General features: G+C 40.0%; 1 protein-coding gene across 1 annotated transcript in view; it reads left to right on the top strand.

The window, feature by feature from the left end:
• The window catches only part of PRKAR1B (protein kinase cAMP-dependent type I regulatory subunit beta), an 88466-nt gene that overhangs the window by 11657 nt on the left and 56403 nt on the right, over positions 1-20406 (top strand). Inside the window, exon 3 of the mRNA XM_088529438.1 lies at positions 1520-1611. Coding sequence (XP_088385564.1) covers positions 1520-1611 — 92 coding nt within the window. The remainder of the gene's footprint in view (positions 1-1519; positions 1612-20406) is intronic.

Genomic DNA, 20406 nt, shown 5'->3' with positions numbered 1-20406 from the left:
TTGATCTGCAAGCTCTGTTTTAATGGAGGTGACTTCTCACTTCACTATAGCAGAAGTTTGAACGTTCAATGTTATTCACTAATAACCCATTCTGTGTCAACTAAATGAACTATACTTACGATCATTGCCATGGGAAGATGCATAATATTATGTTCTAAATTTGGTCCTGGTTGTGGAAAGAGCTCCCAGGGCATAGCTCCTTCCAAAACAGGAAATCCCCAGAGCAGCAGAGCCCATGAATCCTGGTTTTCCACAGTGCAGTTCTGTATGGATTCTCTGCTGTTTTAATAAATGGCCAATACATGTTGCAACCTAATTTATACTTCTCTTCTTTAACTGACTTTTCACAAAATGCCTAGCCACTTTAAATCCTTGAGATTTCCTAATAACTCTGCAGGACTGCTTCCAGTTGGCCAAAGGTTTCATAGATTATGAAAGGGAGAAACATTACAGTTGTGCATCTCACATTTCTTTAAGGAGCTAAGCTAGAAATGCATTTCATAAGGTTTACAGATTCTCCTGATGTGCTTTTGTACATACTTGGAATGGCTTTAAACCAGAGGGCTTTTTCTTTATGGGGATGCATTTTGGAAATCACTATTTTTTTATCAGAATATTTTTTCCCTTTGCAATCAGATGTGCTTTTGCCATCTACCTATGGTACAAGTAATGACACTAATTTTAAGTATGTTTAGAAAAAAAAAAAAAATCAAGGGTTGCATTAGGCTGGTGCAAAGTGATGGATTTTTAGATACTAGCCAGCCTGGAAGGATCTCTGGCTGGAATTCAGGTGTTGAGCAGAAACACCTCTGTATGTAAGCCAAAAGACCCTTGAAGGGCTGAGCAGTAAGATGAATAGGACTAATGACAGTGCAATGAGGTATGTCACTTGAGGGAACATTAAAGTAGATTTAACTTTTGCTATCCAGAGCAAAAGTTGCTTCTGATAGCAAACTTTTACCAACTAGCAGCATAGGAATCCTGTTGTAAGGGTGATCAGTTCTCTTCAAAAAGATAGTTAGAGTGATATAAAACAAAATCAAGCAATTCTCCCAGACTCCATTTCAATTAGATGCCCAGTTACTCTGATGTATCCTCACCCTCAAATGCAACTCCTTTTTTGCCATGAAGCTAAGGCGCACAATTTTGACCCAGGTTGGCCTCGCAAAAGCTCAGTTCTTTATGCCACCACAACCGTTACTGAAAAGTTTTGTACATTTAACACATTCTTCCTTTTTCCCTAGAGCAATTTTGTTCATTCTTTGGTTTTAAAAATAGGTTGCTTCTGCTACTATTTGAGGAGGGGAAGAGTATGAAAAAGGTTTCTTAGTTTGGTGAATTTGAAAGGAGACCACCCAGCTGCCAGTACCTGCTAATTATTTCTCCTTATACTGTCAATGGTATTTTATGGATACCCTTCACCCCATTCACTCTGGATTTTGTATTTTCAAAATTTCAAGATCTACAAAGAAATACAATCAGACATGTAATTTCCCTTCTTTTTTTTTTTGGCATTCAGGTTATTCCGAAGGACTACAAAACTATGACTGCTCTGGCAAAGGCCATCTCCAAGAATGTGCTCTTTGCTCATCTTGATGACAATGAACGAAGGTATGAGGTGTTTGATCATAGAATCATAGAATGCTTAAGGTTGGAAGGGACCTCTAGAGATCATCTAGTCCAACCCTCCTGCACATGCACGGTCACCTAGAGCACGGTCACCTAGAACCCGTGTCCAAGCGGGTTAGCTTGACCTGGAGACAAGAAATTGTAATAAATTTTAGTTTAGAAAGCTCCTCAGGGATCATAACTACTCTCACTGATGTGTTTGAGTCATGCTAGATGCCCACCTCAGCACTTATGATGGGGAGTAGAATCACAAGCGTAAAAAAAATGGTACTTAACTGGTTAAAGGAATCTCATCTCAGCACTATCTGTAGTTATTGCTGAGACCTCCAGTAAGACAGGTCAAATACTGGAAGAGAGGGAAACAAAAAGCATAATATCTATAAAGGGGTAAAAGAGAATTACAGATAATTCTCTTGTTTTGCTCATTAAACAACTTCTGGAACAAGCAAATTATGTTTAAGCACCTGAAAGAGACCAAGAAGTTCAGTAACAGAACTTTCAGAAACTTGGAAATATCTTTCTGCAGCAGAAGAGCAAATCTTGCAGATGGGGAATGCGCAATGGAGGCCAAACAAGTTGTCTTTAGTGAGGTTTTTGACATTAATATTTATGACAGTTACTGAACAATCTAGGGAAACATGATTTGAATGAAAGTACTGTGGAATCTATGCAAAACTGATTGGATAGCTGTACACAAGGAACTATCAATGGCCTGTTATTGTATTGGAAAGTTATATTAAGATGGTGTTTGTTTGAAGTCTCTCTTTTATTAAGTATTTTTAGTAATGGTCTCAACGGTAGCATAGAGTGTGGTTGTTGAATTTGTTGTGACAAAAAGTTGAGAATATTGGGAGGAGACAAGACAAAAATTCAGAATTATGTTTACAAATTGGACACATGATCCAGTAAAAATAGGATGGATTGTTGCTGCGCCAAGAACAGAGAGCTATACTTAGGCAGGAAGAACACTTGTATAACTGTAAGAAACAACAGTTTTGATAGTTATTTGAAAAAGGATGCAGAGTTTATTGTGGTTCATGGTCGGAACGTTAGTCGCTAATGTCAGTCTGTTGTGAAAAAGGCTAACATTTTACTGGAGTGACTAAACAGAAGAACATGCAAGACATGAGAAATGATCTCTCATTTCTGGCTGGCTCTGGAAAGATTTCAGCTGGAACACAGTGTCCCATTTGGGGCACTGCACTTCAAGAAAAAACTGTTGGAGGAAGTTCAGAAAAGAGCAAAGGGAATCATAACAGATCTAGGTAACATGACCTCTGAAGAGAGAATGGGATTGGTTGGCCTGCGAAAGGAAAGTCAGGAGCAGAGGGACATCATAATGACTTATAGTTGTGTATGAATAATGGTAAATGAAAAGAACGGAATAATCTCCTCTTAGTGCCAAGGTTGAGTAGGGTAAAGAACAACAAATTTAAATGCGCTAAGAAAGGCTCAAGTCAGATACTAGGAAACTCCCTCTCAATGCTTAGGTAGCTCATGGAATCTCCACCACTTGAGGGCTTTGGGAAAAGATTAGACATTCTGCTGAGAATGACATAAGTAGCCTTGGTCCTGCCTTGCAGTAGAGGAATGGTGGTGTTCTGAGGTTCTTCCCAACCCTGCTTTTCAGGGCTTCTGTGAATACAAAGAGCAAAGATTTTGTCTACACTGATATCTTAGTGGCCTAACATGAGCTATGTAATCCTTCCATGGGGCTATTCATATGCTTTCAGTCAAGCATGTTCTGAAGTATGCAAATTTTGTTCCCTCATGTGGGCATTTACACAGTCTAATTATTTCAAAATCCTAATTATTATGATATCCCATTAACATGCAGATTACTGGAGTAATTAGAAGGGTATTAACATCCCACACTTTTTTTCTATTTTTTTCACCCACAACAGAATTCTTACACAGCACTGCTGTAAATTTTATCTGTACTGTTGGGATGGTAACATGATAAGCAAGGGAAGAATAGATTGTTCTTGGTGGATATATCATCAAAGCAGGGTGAGAAAGAAAGGGAAGGAGAAATGCTTTCTCTTGCACTGCGTTGCCTGTGCATCATAGTTGTGATGGTCTCTGCAGCATTTACCCTGTCTCATTCCTTCCATCAGTCAGATACTGTGTTATGGATGTGTGAGGGAAGGGAAAGGATGTGTGTAGTGTCCTGTATGTGCTGTAGAAGGGATGCAGATTATTTGCTTTTGTGGTCCTCAAACTATTGCTAGGCCACGTGTCTGCTACCTCTGCCGTTGAAAGCTTTGGAAGGCTCTTAGTTTCTGGATTCTCCAGTGGGCGTATTCAGCTTTATACCCTCTTCCCCTTGCTCCACGATATGCTTAAATGCCACATTTAAGCCTGATAACAAGCAGAGCAAGCTGTTTAACCACACTGGAAGGAAAAAGGAACTCGCAGTAAGGCCCAGGCATCCTGCTTTTGCAGGCAGAGTTACAGTGAGCAATGAAATTCTCAGATCTTAGTGAACTCACTCTTGTCCTCATCCTACTGCCTTGTCTGGTCTTGTTTGGCAGTGGAGTGGCAGAGAGTCCTGTGATCAATTCCAGTTGGCATCTGGTTGATGCAGATATATAGCTCAGCAAATAATCGGTGTCTACTTTTATTTGGTGTTCCCTGTGTACTGTCTTGATGGAATGATTGAAAACCTGATGAGAATATTTTGTTTTCTGTGCTGCAGTGGTGCTTTTTTTAAATTATATTGCTACTTCATTTAATTTCCTGGTCAACCATTCTTTAAGATATAGACAATACTCAGTTGGGGTGAGGATGGAGTAGCAGGACTTAAATGGCATCCACTATAAATGAGGAATTATAATGGATTCTGTTCTCTGAAAAGATGCTTGCATGGCTGTGTAGTTCATGACACTTATATTGCATTTCTGCTTGACAGTTGTGAACATCCTTATGTTTGGCAAAAGCACTTAGTTATCAAGGCAGTGTATGTAATACATTATCTCTACATCAGATACTTCATAACGTTGATTAACTGCACGAGAGGTCATGCTAAAGTTAATGTAAATTAGTATCTGTTTGCACCAGTGTTTGCAATAGTTTTGCTCAAGTTTACATTCAATCTTATTTTGGATATCATCTTTTCATGGTACAATGCTTAAAGAAGGATGTGCCATTTATCATACACACATTCAGAATTTGATGTAAAATTATGCAGAAAAAGACCACAAAAGAGCAAGTGTGACTTTGTTGGTACTTAAAGCTACAGATCTGTTCTATCATGCAACTATTATCAAAATGTTCTTTTCAAGAGTACCGAATAGTGTAAAGGATAACACAGCTCTGAAAAGTGATGTAGAAGTTGGCTGTATTCTGTTTGGCCCTTTGCATTGATTTCAATCTTGGTCAAAGTCTGGAGTAATGTCCTGATTTTCTCCAAGTCAGTGGCACAGTGCCCATAATCTTGAGTGGGAATGTGCTTTTAACTCGGAAAGGGCAGTTGTACTCACTGGCAGCGTGAAGGATGCATGGCTTTGAACTTCTTGCACACAGGCATCTGATGTATGTTTTATGTGCGTCTTCCTTTGCCTACGGCTGGTCTGTGCACATGCATGATGACCTCAAAATCTCCAGTTTATATTAATATGTCACAGACTCATTATCCAGTATATTTTGAATTTGTGAGAAATAAAGCAAAAAGTTAAAAGCAATACCAGGCCTTCACAAAACTCATTTGTTACTCTGCTTCAGAAGGTTCTTTGACTGTGTATTAGAATATTGCACATCTAACAAAAGCACTGGTCTGTACTACAGAAATTCTGTGAAAAGTCATAGGGTGGTGTCTAACGTGAGATCTTGGAGAGCTGTAGGGAAGAGAGGAATGTTTTGAGGGCGAAGGGCTAAGTAGATTAAATAGCTTGAAGAGCTGCAGAGAGCACATTGAAATGTGTCGGTGTGGCTGTCTTACAGGCTTGTCCTAATTTTTTACCTTGTTATTTGTCCAAACTCAGTCTCATTATGGAAGCCTCCTGCCTGGGGTTATGTATGTACGTACACTTGGTTTGGGTTTGCTTCCCTAGCTGGGATATGTGGTGGAGTTTTGTGGCCCTTTGGCTTTGTTTCAGTCTTTGATATACCTGTTTTATAGTTGAGATTTATCTAATGCCTGGGAGCTGAGCTTGGTTTTGGTAATTCTGTCATGCTGCAGATATGCTGCATAGGCACGTGCACTCTTTCCTCTCCTTCTCTCCCTGACTCCACATGGCAACTTAGCTCTCTTGACGTAATTTTGTGTCTCTTCCACTTCATGACTTCGCTCAAAAACTCTTAGAAGAGATTTCTTGAAGAGTTTCGTTAGCTTGGAAGTGAACCATGTTGGTTAAACTCAGATATAAGTGCAGAAAGGTGTTTTGGAAAAGCACAATGGTGTGAAAACATCGTGCAGAAGCTGTGGAGGTGAGGATCAGCAGGACAGATTTCCAAGGTAGAGAGTACTCTAAAACCCTGCTAGTTACAATCACTGCAAGATGGGCCACTTTGTGCCTGCTTGGTCCTGACTCAATGCTCTCACAAACCTCATTTACACACATTTATGCACAGTCCTTCAAAACAGATTCTCTTGGGACAGCTCTGAAGGAGATGCTTGCAGTACAGAACAACGTGTGGTTCAGATGACAGTGCTGTGCAGGATGTGCACTCGGAGAAACTAGGAATTGTTCTGCAGCCCATTCAAGGATGAACAGCCTCGAGGAAATGTCGGTGGCGCTGGACCTACAGCCAGGTAAGATGTTTTTATGCTGTCTTTCATTATGCTGGGCAAAAGTGTAATGGCAGCTTTAACCGTGAGGGATTTTTGCATTATAAATATCGTCTTAGTTTTTATAGATTATGTTCCTTGCAACAAATTGTCTTTAACTTCAGTTAGATTCAAAAACCACCTTGTTTTTCAGCATTCCCTTTCTTCATTTCACCTGTGATCCCACATGAAAGCCCAGTGCAAAATAAGTAAATACAGACTCTTGCTTATGGCCTTTTTTTTTCCCTTTGGTAGAAAGAATTCAAAGATGAAATTACAGAATTAATGGATATTTCATGAAGTGCATCTTCCTCTCTAATCTGTTCCTCCAAAATGCTGGTGGGAAGTTTTGCTGTTAATATATCCTCAAACATTGTCTAAGGTGGCCTGTGCTATAGATTTGAATGAGCGAGCAAAGTGAAGAAGATCCTTGCTGATCTCTCTTCTGCTGCTTCCAACATGATCTCAGGGTTCAGACCCAGCAGTGCTCCTAGCAGGCCTCATTCTGAAGTCTGTTAGAGTTCACAAAAACTTTTCTCCTTTTGATATGTGATGCTTGAGACTTCTACATGTGGGAGAAATTAGCAAGGCAGAGGTGCATTGTATTGATGCCCTCTTTACAGCTTTATTTTTGTTCTTTCAGCAGGCAATGAATGATTTCTATCTGTGCAGTGATAGACTTACACCCTTAGCTTTGCAACATTTTGTTTCCTGTCCCAGTGTTGGAATTCCAGCAGATTATCAGCCTCTAAGGCTTCCTGATTGTGAAATGGTGTGTAAAGTCAGAACTAGTGACAAGGGGCTAGTCTGATTGTTCTGATTTCTTCTAACCTGGCAATGTATCTAGCAAGAATTTATTATCATTTCAGCGTGTAATACTGGATACACGCATTTGGCTTTGCTGTGATGTTGAATAATAAGGGAGAAAGTGAAAAAACAGATTTGTGCATCTTTTGTGGATAAAAATAAAAGTTATTTTTTCATCATCTCACTGACAGGATGTCCAGCCTGTACTAGATACAGGCAGCTGTGGAGAACTCTGGCCTGAAGGGGAGAACTGAGAAGGTTCAGAGGTGACCTGCTGCAGGAACAGGAATTGCACCCAGAGTTGGCAGTTGCCAAGAAGGAGGAGAAGGAAGTTGATCTCAAGCAGGACCAGTGGATAAGAGAGCAGGGCTGGGTGCAGCAGGACTGTCACTCGTGGCTCCAGGTCATCACCAGGGCCTGCCAAATCCCCTCTCAGTCACAAGCCACATCTTGCAGTCCCTGTTCCAAAGCCTGGTGGATTCCTAACCACACTGAACAACTGGAATGGGTAGATGTTCGCTGTGTGTTATATGTAAACTCTACGTAAAACTTGTTCATCAAAGAGTAAGGGGACTAGATAGCTATTTGAAATGCCATTCTCGTAATTTTGATACTCCACAATTAGCACTTAAGCTAATAGCACAATTTTTGTGAGCATTTGTTCTTCATTACTCGTGTACAGGTAGCTGCAGTGACCACAACTTTCAAAATACTTTTATGTATTACTTAAATTAATAATAAAACTTTTTTTCAACAGTATATTGGTGTGCAAGTGCTTTAGAAAGAAGAGTTATGAAACTATTTAGTGCTTTTACTCAAGTATTTTAGCCTTTAGTAAAGTTGCAAAAAAGTAAGCAACAACACATGAACACAACAGTAGACAAACTGATGAATTTATTACAGCAATCCACAGCATTGCATTTATGCGTGTGTTGCCTGCATGGTAAAGGCATGAAAAAAAAGGATATTCTTTGTTCTGTGTACTGGGCATGCAGACCATTCAAGAGTTGTCCCCAAACAAAAATTCTTACTCTGAGCATTGTTCCAACCATGTTGGAGGGAACACACAGCAGCAATACTGTGGCTAGAACTGGAGACAAGACATCTTAATAGTTTAGATATCACCTGCCATCAGTATTTCAGAAAATAAAATATTTTACTGTCTTGCTACAAATGTATTTTAATTAATCTGTATTCTTTAACATGATCTGCAATTCAGGTTGTTTTGTAAGCTGTGGTTGGTGGCTAAGTGGAGTCCTACAGAAATGCTATAAATAGATATTTGATATATTCAGTATCTGTGTTATTTGAAAGACATTAGGAACCAAAGTCAAATTTCCTCAGCACTGAGACACAATAACATTCTCAAAAATGCATTAAGGGTTGCCATATAGGTGAAATGAATAATCATTGGCTTGTGTCCCTTGAAGACAAAACTAACAGAGTTATTCAGTTTTACAAATTGAATGTAAACTAGCCATGTGGAATTAATTTCTGCTGGTTTAGGATACATAAATACATTGTAGAATATTTAGGAGAGATTAGACAGGTCTCTCAACACAATAGAGTTAATCCTCTGTTTGGATAGGAAAACAGAAGTCTTAATTCTTGGATCCTCGGTGGGTGGAGACATTAGTATAATCTTCTATGTTTACAAAAATGTTTTATATAACTGAAGGTTTAATACTATTTCTCACATCTACTTTCTCAGGTGGATGAATCTAATCCTCAACGTCTTTTTTTGCAGGCCAGATTTCCCAGATTGCTGCCCATCTTTGTTATCTTTCTCAGCCTTCTTTAGTTGGTCCACCTCTTTCTAATTTGTTTATATTTTTCACAGCAACAGGAAATTGTTGACTCCTGCTTAGCATGGGATCGTTGTAGTTGTTGGATTCTTTCCTGCAGAAATGCTGCCTTAGCTGTTGATTTTCACTGTGTATTTGTGCTGTTGGTTATTCCTGCCCAATTTTAAAATTTGTGTATTTATTGAATCTATTTTCTCAGACCATTTCTTCAGTTTGTAATTGTTCCTTATCCTGTTTTCTAAAGACCTTCCAGCTCCTTTGCTAGGTATTGTCTTTGGATTCAGAAAACGCACTTTTTCCATCATCCAGGTCATTAATGACTTGGGCACTTGTTCAGGGTAGGCATAATCTAACATGAGAAGAATGGCTTTCCATAGCTAAGAGATGAGTTTTAGTTATTGTCCTGTTGATCTCATATTAAAATATTTCTGAAACTTGTGGTGATTAGTGAATTTCAAGGATATTATTACTACTATAAGCTTTATTTACTTCTTCATAATACCACTTTTTATTAAAACACGGGCTACAGGCCAGCTGGAAAGTTTCATGTATGTGGAAGAAACATAAACCGGCCCTATTCAGGAGCAAGATATTTAACAAACAGGATGCCACAGCTATGACATATTCATTACACATCCTGTATTTCCCTTGTATTTATAACTTGGCTCTTTTGTTAAAAAAAAGTACATATAGATCTAGATTCTGTGTGTGATTCATGACCACAGTGATGTAGAACAGTACAAGAAAACTTCCCTTTCCATGATACTGTATTATTATTTCTGCAATTCTTGGAGTCCACATTGTGCTAAAACCACACGTATGTTTAAAGAGGATATTTACTCTGCCTGCTGGAGGCATCGAGGCTGGCTACTGCTCAAAACACCTAAGTCAGGAGCCTCAGGATATGGTTTTACAATTGATTTAAGCCAAAGTAACTCTGAGCTGCTACCAAAAGAGGAAGCAACACGGTTATTGCCAAGCCTTGGCTGCACGTTCCTATGGCTGTTCTTGTGCTGGTGCTAGTGCTTGTGTGGCCAGGATTAGCCAGATCAGCTCTCTGAAAACTGGGCTCCCCAGCTCCCTGCGGCTACCTGGCTGCAGAAATACTCTCACCAGCCTAAGGAAAGCAGTGGAAAGATGCAGCTGAGAGACACGGGCAGGCCTGGACTTCCCCTTTTGGCAGCAGCAGCATCTATAATCAGATTAAGTGAGGGCAAAACTGCCACCTTAAGTTTCCATAGGAGTCATGTGGACATGTCAGATGGTTGAAATAGATGGCACAAATACTCCTATAATGAGCAAATATTGCTGGCCAAGAATGCTCAAAATTTGAAGAGGTAACCTGATCAGAAGGTGGGAAAAGAAAGAATAAAAGAGAAAGAATAAAAGAGAAAGAATAAAAGGTGAGGGAAGTTGCACAGCAGAGCTTGGTAAAGTCAGGAGATAAGAGAGCTTTGGTGGCTCAGTAATGTGGCTTCTCCGTGTTTTGCTATGACTTTTTTTATATGATCAAAGAATTGGAAGGGGTATCTTCCCTCTCCTTTTTGGGAGTAGCACCAGAGGGGAGAAGGACAAGAGCATGATCCCAATCTGCTTTGCACAGGGTGCGCAGAGGAGCAAGCTGCATTTTCTGAAGGTCTGTAGAGACTTGAATGTCCAATCTGTGCTTGAATTCTAGGAGGCGGTCAGCAGATAGTGGGAATTTGCATGCAGGGGAAATGCGTATATGCAGGTCTTATATATTTATATATACAAGTATATATTTATACCTACATATATATAATTTGGGACATATTTATACAGAGAGAGAGAGCAATGCTTCCTCCAAAGTGCCGTCCTTGATGGTTATTGGTGGCAAGTATGATCTGATTGTATGTATTCATGCATTTAAAGTGGATCTGTGGCATTTTTGAGGTCTCGTATAATGATTTAAATGCTTCACAATTCCATTCTAAAAATGAAATTGTGGAAGCTGAAAGCAGCAGCTGGCCTGCTTGTAAGAGAATTATTCTCCAGCCCTGAACTGAATCTTTTATTAGGGCGTCCTAACACTCTGTATGATGATGATGAGACCAGTCATCTTTTTTTCATTAATTGATGTTGTTTTAACACACACGCACCCCAGTAAGGATGAAGACACTGTGATTGTACCCGTAGCCAAATGTAGCGTGTTTGGTACTAAAGAGACTGGTGCTAAAGCTGCTCCCTGTGTGGAACAGAACCTCTCCTTTGAATTGCACTTGTAAGCAACCAAGGAAGAGGAAACTCACCTCTCCAACAAGCCACATAATACTAAACAAAAACTTTCCTTCTCTGGATAGTACTGAGGTATTCTGTAGGTAAACTGTCTGGCAATCCAGCCTTTCTTTGTGCCTTTTATGCTTTGTTTATGGCCTTGATTCAGCATGGTATTTAAAAGCACATGTTTAAGTGTGAATTGTTCCACTGGCTTGCTATGGATGTCAAAGGAACTATTCATGCGTTTAAATTGAAGTACTTTCAGTCTTGCTGAATTGGAGCTTGCCAATGAGCAATACTACTTAAAACTAGGAAAAGTTATGGGTTTTGGAGACAACAGTCATCTGGCAGCGGAGATGGAAATGGAATTGGTAGAATTGCCCGGACATTTGGAAAATAAACGATCCAATTCTCCGTTCAAGGATTAGCGATGAATTTAACATGGACTTCATTTTCCAGTCCATCCATCTCCTTTCCCCATGAAGTATTGTCTTTAATTGCCATTGTGGTGCCTGCAGGCAGAGTCTTTAATTTAGTTATGCAAAGTTCCTCTCTCAGCTGTCATCAGGAGACAGCATCTACTTTCCTAGCCACCCCTCTGCAGCAGGCTGACAACGTACAGGTTTTGTGCAAGAGAGAGATCTTTGTAATGTCAGAATTTTGGCCTAGTGATAGGTTATTCTCTTAAACATAACTATAAACATGCACATGTGTATTTGGGATATTTTTATCTTCAGAAACAAATGCTGTAAGTTCATAGAGTTTATAGGTTATGATTTACCCTCAGTATTTTGTTAGGCTGTGTATATTGTTTATCACAAGCACTAATGGCAGCATTCCTGATGGGAATTATTTTTACATCTGTATGAAATAGTGGCTTACATATGGCAATATGTCATCCATTATGAAAAAGAGGGTTAAGGTGGTGAAGTAACTTACCTAATTCCTTTCTACATGTAGAATAAATGGCCTGAGGCAAATAAGATTCTTGCATACACCTGAAGAAATCTTGAGTCTAAACTTATCTTTATTTTTGCATATTTAAAATAGAAAAAAACTATTTACTGCTGAATTTAACAGCCCTTGTAAGATCTTTCCAAAGGTCCAGTATGTATCACTGTGCCTTTGTGTGCTGCTTTACGCAACAGTTATCTGGCAATCGTTCTGAAAATGTATTTCTCAATGTTAAGACTTTCCAGAATTAAACACAAAGGTTGAGTAAAGGAGGATCCACTCTTCTCAGCAAGTTTTTGTCTTCTGCAGCAGAACAGCTAGAAACTTGTGGGGAGCAGTAATTTGTCTTTGTGCACACAAAAACAATGGTTTCTTTCAACTAAAGCCCTTCAAAGTGGTTCTTACTTTTTTTTGTTTTCAGAAAGGTTGTAGATAACCTGTCAACAGTTACTCCTACTCTAATAAGTCTTGATTAGGTGATTGATTCTGCAACTTTCTACATCTTCCAAAGCCTACATGTCTCCAAGTGGGAGTATTACCAGCACTGGTGCTGGAGGATCAACTGTATGACTAAGTTGCTTAGTTATGCATTTAGAATAGTGTCTTCAAAGATCTTAAAGAAACTAGGTATTCACACTGATTGATACATAGTGGGAAGTGAAAAATTAACTCCTTTCAAAACTCTTTAAAAAATCCCCATCTTACATTCTGAATGTTTAGACCTATAGATTCATCTTACAATGTGACATCTGCTTAGCAGCACTACCTCTGGAAGGAAGGAGACTGACTTATTAACAAAAAATAATCTCTAATACTATGGCATTTAGTGTTTTTTCTTTCTCCTTACAGAAATAGAAAGTTCAGCTTAGCAGCCAGATGAAATTTCTCTGTCATTCCAGTGCACGGTGGAAGTACTGAATGTAAGTTAATTTGACTGTTAGGCTCCTAAATCTGTTTTAAAGAAAAAAAAAGAAATCTGACAAACCCAAACAATGATTTAGTTCTTGTTTTACAAGTTCCTTACTAAAGGCTTTGACCTGAAGTACATTGCATCTTGTGAGGTAACAGCTGGTCTATCATTGTCTTTGGAAAAAAGTAACAGTTGCTAAGATTTCAAGAAACAAAGATGGTCTTTGAATCAATTGGAACAGCTGTAAGAGACTGTCACACCATGCACTGTCAGCTGCTAAATTCACATATTCAGACTGACCGAATCGGAATACTTTAACCCTTTGGCACCATCAGATTCCTTTTCTCTGTTGTTTTCCCTTTTTTTTTTTAACAGCAGAAAACAAATTGTTTTTCATTTTGCCTTTTGCTTTCAGAAAAAAAAAACTTCTTTTTTTGCAGGGATTTTACTTCTTTTACTTGCTCAAATTCCACTTTATAAGCCATATGAAAGCATGTTTTCTGACCAATGAAATTTCCGTTAGAAAGGTGTAACAAGCTCCTCCACATCATGCATTAATTAGAAAATAGAACAGTGTGTACTGGTGTGGAAAGCAGCATCAGACACTATTTTAAGGCACTCAGCATCCTTCCAGTTTTGTGTGCACGGAGTGTATTTAGCTTAGCAAAGTAGAATAAAAGGTAACTTGATTGTGGTCTAGAAGAGAAAGATAGGTGATAGCAAAGAGCCCTTTAACAGACAGAAGCATGTGGGATCCAAAACTGGTGGCTGAAGCTGAGCAAATTCAGATTGGAAAAGTTTAGTTTTCACTTCTTAAAGTAATCAGGGAACTGATCCATAATCTAAATTACCTCTGGATGTGGCTGATTTTCCACTGCTTGAAGTATTCAGATCAAGCTTGGCTCTCCACTGTTGCTAGTTTTTACAGAGTTTTCTCTAGTGCTCCAAAATATTGTGAGGTTTTTCAAACATGGCAACATACGGAGACATGAGCTTCTATTTCACTTAGCGAATAGTCAGGACCCATCTCCTGTGAATAAAACACTTGAAAATGCAACTTGAAAGACAAGTTCTTATAGGTTGAGGCCTGACTGAATTTGGATGCAAGAAATAAGCATGTATGGGGTATCTTTATGAACTATTGCTTCGGTGCAATTACAAATCAGTGGTTATTACTCAGGAGTCTCTGAAATTCTGTAACCTGTTAGACAGTGTCATGGAGGCTGTTGTTGCTTTAACATCTGTTTATCGGTTGACTTCTACTGCTGCACATTGGCCAAGGTAGACGGTGACATAATTGGCATAATTATGCTTTATCCAAGTTTACTTGCTGTTGCTTAATTGTATGCCACATGGCATGTTTCCTCTTCTGCTTGCTAAATCCTGTATTTTGATTAGAATGTATTTCCAGGAATATCAAATTATTGTTCTATTACTAGAACACGCAGCTTGATTCCTTGATGGGTTGACGAGGGCTTTGCAGTACTTTGCAGGAACAGTCCCTCCTAGTCAAAACTTGGGAATGTCAGTCAGTTCACCCGGAAACGTCAAGACTTTTGGTACCAAAATACAGCTGAAGTAAAGCTGCTCAGGCAGCATGTTGTGACAGCGGGGCCTTAAATCTCTTCTTTTCAACTACACCAACCCTATGAGAGTGACAGTGTGATCTTCCAGAGCAGGAACTGGAGAAGCAGGAGCAGGAACCTCACCAATGTCTGGCTGCTTGCATACCTCTCCTATTTCAGTTCTTCATAGGTTTCAACATGTAGAAAGTCTTATGCATGCTATACCATATTAATAATCATTCACAGTTCTATGACTCCCCCTATATTTAAGTAATAATGAATAAGTTGTGTTTAGAATAAAAGAAATAAAGCAACAAATTCAGTGCACCGTAGGACCTTCCTTCTGTTGCAAGGTTCGTTTTCTGATTTCCAAGTGTTTTCATTTACTCTGCTTTTTGGCTTTGAGACTTCCTCCTCATGGTTTAGGATTTTAACCAAATTCAGCACTGGAAATCTGATCTTCACTTTGATTTGTTCAGTATAGATTGTTTTTAATCACCTGGGCTATGCATCATTATGCCATAAAATTTAGGTTTCTTTTGCAGCAACTCCTATTAAAAGATTGTCTGCCAAATTCATTTATTGTGAATGCAAATTATTCATATATAGAATAGTTGCATTTTCAAATGCTGCTTTCACGGAAAACAAGGTTTAATTGTGTGGAAACTATGGGGATTCTGCCAATAGCTCGAATAGGTAGAGTTCCTTTCTTCCTTCTAGTACTTGGCTTTATGAATTGGGTTAGGCCGTGAGAGATACAGTGAGAAAAAGGAAATACAGAGCCGTATCATTCTTAGACTCTGGAGCATATTCTTAGGGGAAATGGTGAATAGTTTGTGCAAAGTTTACTTAGAGTTATGTCTGCTAAAGATGTTCATGTTTCTCATTTATCAGTTTTATGTATTTTGCTGCTTTGTTTTAGTGCTGTAGTGACTCCCTCTGGCAATGGCAGGACAATTCTGGTACCGGTAGATAACGCTTTCCCACTCCATCAGTGAGCAGACTGGGAAGGCATCAGGATATCCGGCACTTCCTTCCCTCTCGGAGGCAGTTTGGCTCAAGAGTAAAACTCACACGTGAATGTGAATTAACATTATACACAGACGTGATGGTTAATTGATACTAATTGAAGATCTGAATAGTAAACAGTGTTAACCAGCTTTTTTTTATTTGGTGAATGGCTTGAAAAAAATCTCCCCTTGCACACAAATGAGTTTGTTTACCCCAGCTCTGAATCCTGGTGCTCTCTTCTGGAGCAATGCTTGGAGCAAAGCCTTGTGCCCTGGCTGCAGGAGGCTTGGGACTTGCACCAGACCAGAGAAGATGACTCACCAGGCCAACCTACCTGAGAAATAAAAAAGGTTTTTAAAAAAGCTCCTGGGAGTTGCCCATATACTATTAATTTTTTTTTGTTTGTTGCATGGGTGGATGATGCTTTAAGTGATGTTGCTCTTGGTCACAGAATGCAAACTTCATGCAGTTACGTTGTTTTTCAGGCAGGAAAGTGAGGAAAAATAGCAAGCTGCTGGGGCGCTTGGCACATTGACCTGGGGAGGCTGGAGTTTGGAGACTGGCTGAAGAAGCCTGAGGCCCGTTAAAGTCAAGGAAATGGGGAATATCTCATGGTGTGTGTGGTGAAGAATACTTCACCTGGTGCTGCTGGACCCTTTTCAGTGCTACCCTACTAGAAAAGCTTCTGTACCCAAGTAGGGAATGGTGGCTTGGAAACCAAAACCTTGCCAGGCCGGCTGCTCTGTCCCATGCGGACTGTTCCCTGCCCTGGGGAATGGGCAGGAGCAGAGCTGTCCTGTCCTGGGACTGGGGCCTCCTGGGAGGACATGGGGGCTTCTTCTCAGCCTGTTCCTGGCGGGTGCAGGTTTGGCTCTGCTTTGGGAAGCAGCCGTGGTGGCATCTGCCACCTGGGGTCACTGTGTTCAAGGTTATTAAAAAGGAGAAGTATCACGTAACAAAGAAAACACAAGCTGTAGAGAAAAAAAAACCACCAAATCCCTGAGGAGGAATTTTCGATTGCCATGAGTATACAAATTACTTGAAATTTTAATTGTGTATGGGAAACAAAATGCACGCCTGTGTTGTGATGTGTAAACAGAAGTTTGCTTTAAAAATTGGCGACTTGCGTAACATAAGAGAGAAACTAGCACAAGAAGAGCCCTGTCTCCCGCAGACCTTTCCGTAGTGCAATTTGTCTTGGCTCTGCTGCCTGTTGGCCAGCACAGTGCACCACAGCCGACTTTAAAGGTCTCCCTAGCTGTGTATTTTCTGAGTGAGAAACATTCAGCATCACTGCCCCTATTTCAGTAGATTCTCTTATTATTTACAGCATGTGAGTGAGAGGATAAGCTAGTCCCCTATAGATTTTGATTCTGCATCCATCTTATAGTGCTCCTTAAGTGTGCGATTACTTAAGCCTTTGTCTCGGCTAACCCCGCATGATCTATTATATACCTGGGGTACATCTCATAAGCACTTTAGCTAAGGCTTCAAGCTGACTGGGCTTAAAGTTGTCAAGATACAGATTTATTTTAAAGCTCCTCGGAAGGGTGCGTGGGTGTAGTGTTTGTACAGAGGTGCTACGCCGCGCGAGAGGGAAGGAAAAGAGCAGCTCCAGGTGGTGCCAGGGCTGCTTCCCTCCCCTTCCCGCCGCAGCGGCATCGCTCGTGCTGGGGCGCAGCTCCGCGCCAAAGCGGGAGGTGCTCAAACCCTCTTTCCACTTGGATCTCTTTTTCTTAGCCAAATATTGCTGAAACTTCTAGGTACTGGGGCACAGAGTATTCTGTGCTGATCAGGCTGTTCTTTAGTATGGAAAAATGGGAAGGGGATATTTTAAATCCTTTTTATCCTTAATATTTGGGAAGCAAACTTTTAATTTATGTAATGTCTTTGTTATAGCTGTGCATTCAGATAGCCCAGAAGTACCTCAGGTGTAGGTATAGCTGAAGGAGATACGTGTGGTGAAAACAGTACAGCAGCTGCTAATGTTTGCTCTGTGGCTTTATGTAAATGGGGATCGTATCCTCTTTGCAATACAGAGGGGTTATGGATTCAGATGGACACTGCAGAATTCCCTTGTATATTCCTTTGTATTCCCCAGTGCATTTCCACATGACCTTTGCATTGTCCACACCACCTCTAAGTAAAATAATTCGTCTTTTTTTTTTTTTTAATTACAGGAACTTTAGAGTACACAAGTACCAAGTTTTGCTTTTATGATAACCAGCATTATTTAGACTAATTCCGATTCCGATCTCCTGATGGTAAAAATACTGATATATTAACTGCATGTTTTCTTTTTACCCCTGTGATCTAAGTCCTTTCAAGCGCTATTGAACGGTCCGTAGAAAGCTCTTGATCAAGTCATCAGTTAGCTGCTGCTAATGGATCAGATAGAAGATCAAGGCAGAAGTGGAAGATCTTTATGGATGTAAGCCAATATTCATTAACAACATCTAAATGTGTTAAGTCTCAGGAGAAAGGAGAATCCCAGCTGTCAGATCTGTAGCTTGATGCAAAGATGTACAAGAAACCAGTGGATGGTTGTGACTTGTGCTGTCACGCTCGCTGTGTTTATGTTTACACTTATGCACACATGCATATAAGTCACTTTTAAAGACGAACTTGCATAGGAATATCTGATAAGATATAAAACTGAAGCATGAAATCTGGGTTGATTCATTGAGTTTTGGTTGAAGGCCAGGTGCTGGAAAATATTTTGAGTTCAGATTCAGCCAAAAACCCTTAAATAAGTTTTTTTGGCAATATTTTTGAGAACAGCTGATCTTTTCACATTTTTTCCATTTCAGTTAAGAGAGTAACCAAGATGCCATTGAAATACTGCTGTTTGCTAACTACTAACTGCTCATTGAAAAAAAAAAGAAGGCAGCTTATATACACAGTGCAGTAACTTTGGCATTTTCCCTTGGTGTATCTCAAAGCTCGGGCTGGTAGATAATGACTTTAAGGAGAGTGAGTTGAAGTTAATTGCAAAGCATTGCTTATTAGATTAGAAAGAGATATTATCATAGAACATTCTAATTTTTTAAAACGCTGATTAATATAACAGCTACCTAAAAAAAAAAAAATCTGGCAGTGAATGTGTTTCTAGGGAGTTTGGAGAATTACTGGTTTATGCATTTTCTTTTACAGCCTACACAGTTGGAGATAATTCAGAATCTAACTGTTTAAGAGTAAGCCAAGTATCTAAAATCTTGTGACCATATTTAGGGATGGATGAAATGTTTTGGTTAAAATAGCTCACACTCCTCTCCACATGTCGGCGTTTCTGTCCTGTCTTCAGGCCGGCGAAAGGAAGAGCCAGGGAGTGCTCAGCGGTTTCCTCCACCTTGCTTTTAAGCCACCAGCTCCCTGTTAGTGACCTAGTCCAGTGCCCCAGCTCTTGTCTTCCCTCTGGACCCAGCAGAGTGGCCCAGTGCTTTCCCAGCTACTGGATCCATCCACAACTGCATTTTGCCTTAAATCGTCTCATTAGCTGAAGCTGGAGGAACGCTTTTTGGCAGGTGGCACTGGTGCACTTTGGATTTTATTCAGCATGATTCTGAGCCATGGCAAATAGTGTTGACTCCTGACAAGGGCAGAGGAATAAGGGGAAAATTCTAGCAATTCTAGCAAAATGTTAGCAGTGCTTGGAGATTACATGTTTTTCCTTGCTGATCCTTAGCTACTGACCTTCCCCAGTTCCTGCCTGTCCCTGTCCATATGGCATGTTTGCCTGGATGATGACTGGCTTCATCTCTGCTCAGAATGTGCGAAGTACGGAGAGGGCTGCTGCAGTTTAAAAATAGCATTTATTAACAGATAGATTAAGGGCCAGAAAAGGATGCTGGTGGAGCAGTACGAAAGGCAGTCCCAAGCTACATCTGTAATAATGAACTTTTTACAGTAGTCATAGAGATCTGTTCCTACCGTGCACCAGGACATACAGTAATACCCATGGGTGTGCCAAGAGGCTGAACTTCACACATCTCCCAGGAGTCAGTAATTCAGCACAACACATGCACAGGGATGGATTCCCCAGCGCTAATTTGCAGCTGAAATCTAGAGGACACTGAGAAAAATTCTAAATCAGGTGAAATTAAACAGACTTCAGATATATGGGAGATGGACTCTGAAAGCTACTAGTGGCAAAATGGGAGATTGTTTTTGAAGAACAACTTGTCTCATTCCTGACCCCGCAGCCTTCCATGCGAGCCAGGAGGAGAGCTCTGATGCCAGTCCAATAGGCATGCTCAGCAGATGTCCAAGTCTCTGTTTTATATCCAGTGATACTAAGGGTTGTTTATAAAGGCAAGACGTTATTGTTTTGAGTGTTTGGCATTGCCTCTCATCTTCTAAAAGTTGGGAGGAACAAATCTGATGAGGTTTCCAGCTATCTCATCTCTGTTACGAGAGAGGGCTGTCAGAAATCGGTGTGTCTTGTCTGACTGTTATCCTGCACTTGTTTTACTCTTCGTTGTCCTGTTAGGAAACTCTTCTTTTTTCTTTTTTTGTTTCCCTTGTCCTTAGGAATACAGTCTGAAAGGCTCCCTTGAATCATTGAGTTCAGTCATCTGATACTGTAGAAAACCAAGTCACATTATCCCTTGGATAACCTAAATGAAGATATTTTTATATTCCCCAGTTTATTGGGCTGCAGTTGTTGGAATGCTGCTCCATAACACCACTGTTCCCATGGCAAGAGAGCATCTCTTTTCC

Source organism: Tinamus guttatus, unplaced genomic scaffold (assembly GCF_059628265.1).
Source record: "Tinamus guttatus ecotype Peru unplaced genomic scaffold, ASM5962826v1 Tinamus_guttatus_pri_ptg000330l, whole genome shotgun sequence".
NCBI classification, from domain to species: domain Eukaryota; kingdom Metazoa; phylum Chordata; class Aves; order Tinamiformes; family Tinamidae; genus Tinamus; species Tinamus guttatus.
The sequence above is the reverse complement of the archived record's forward strand: the minus strand, read 5'-3'. Positions and strand labels throughout refer to the sequence as shown.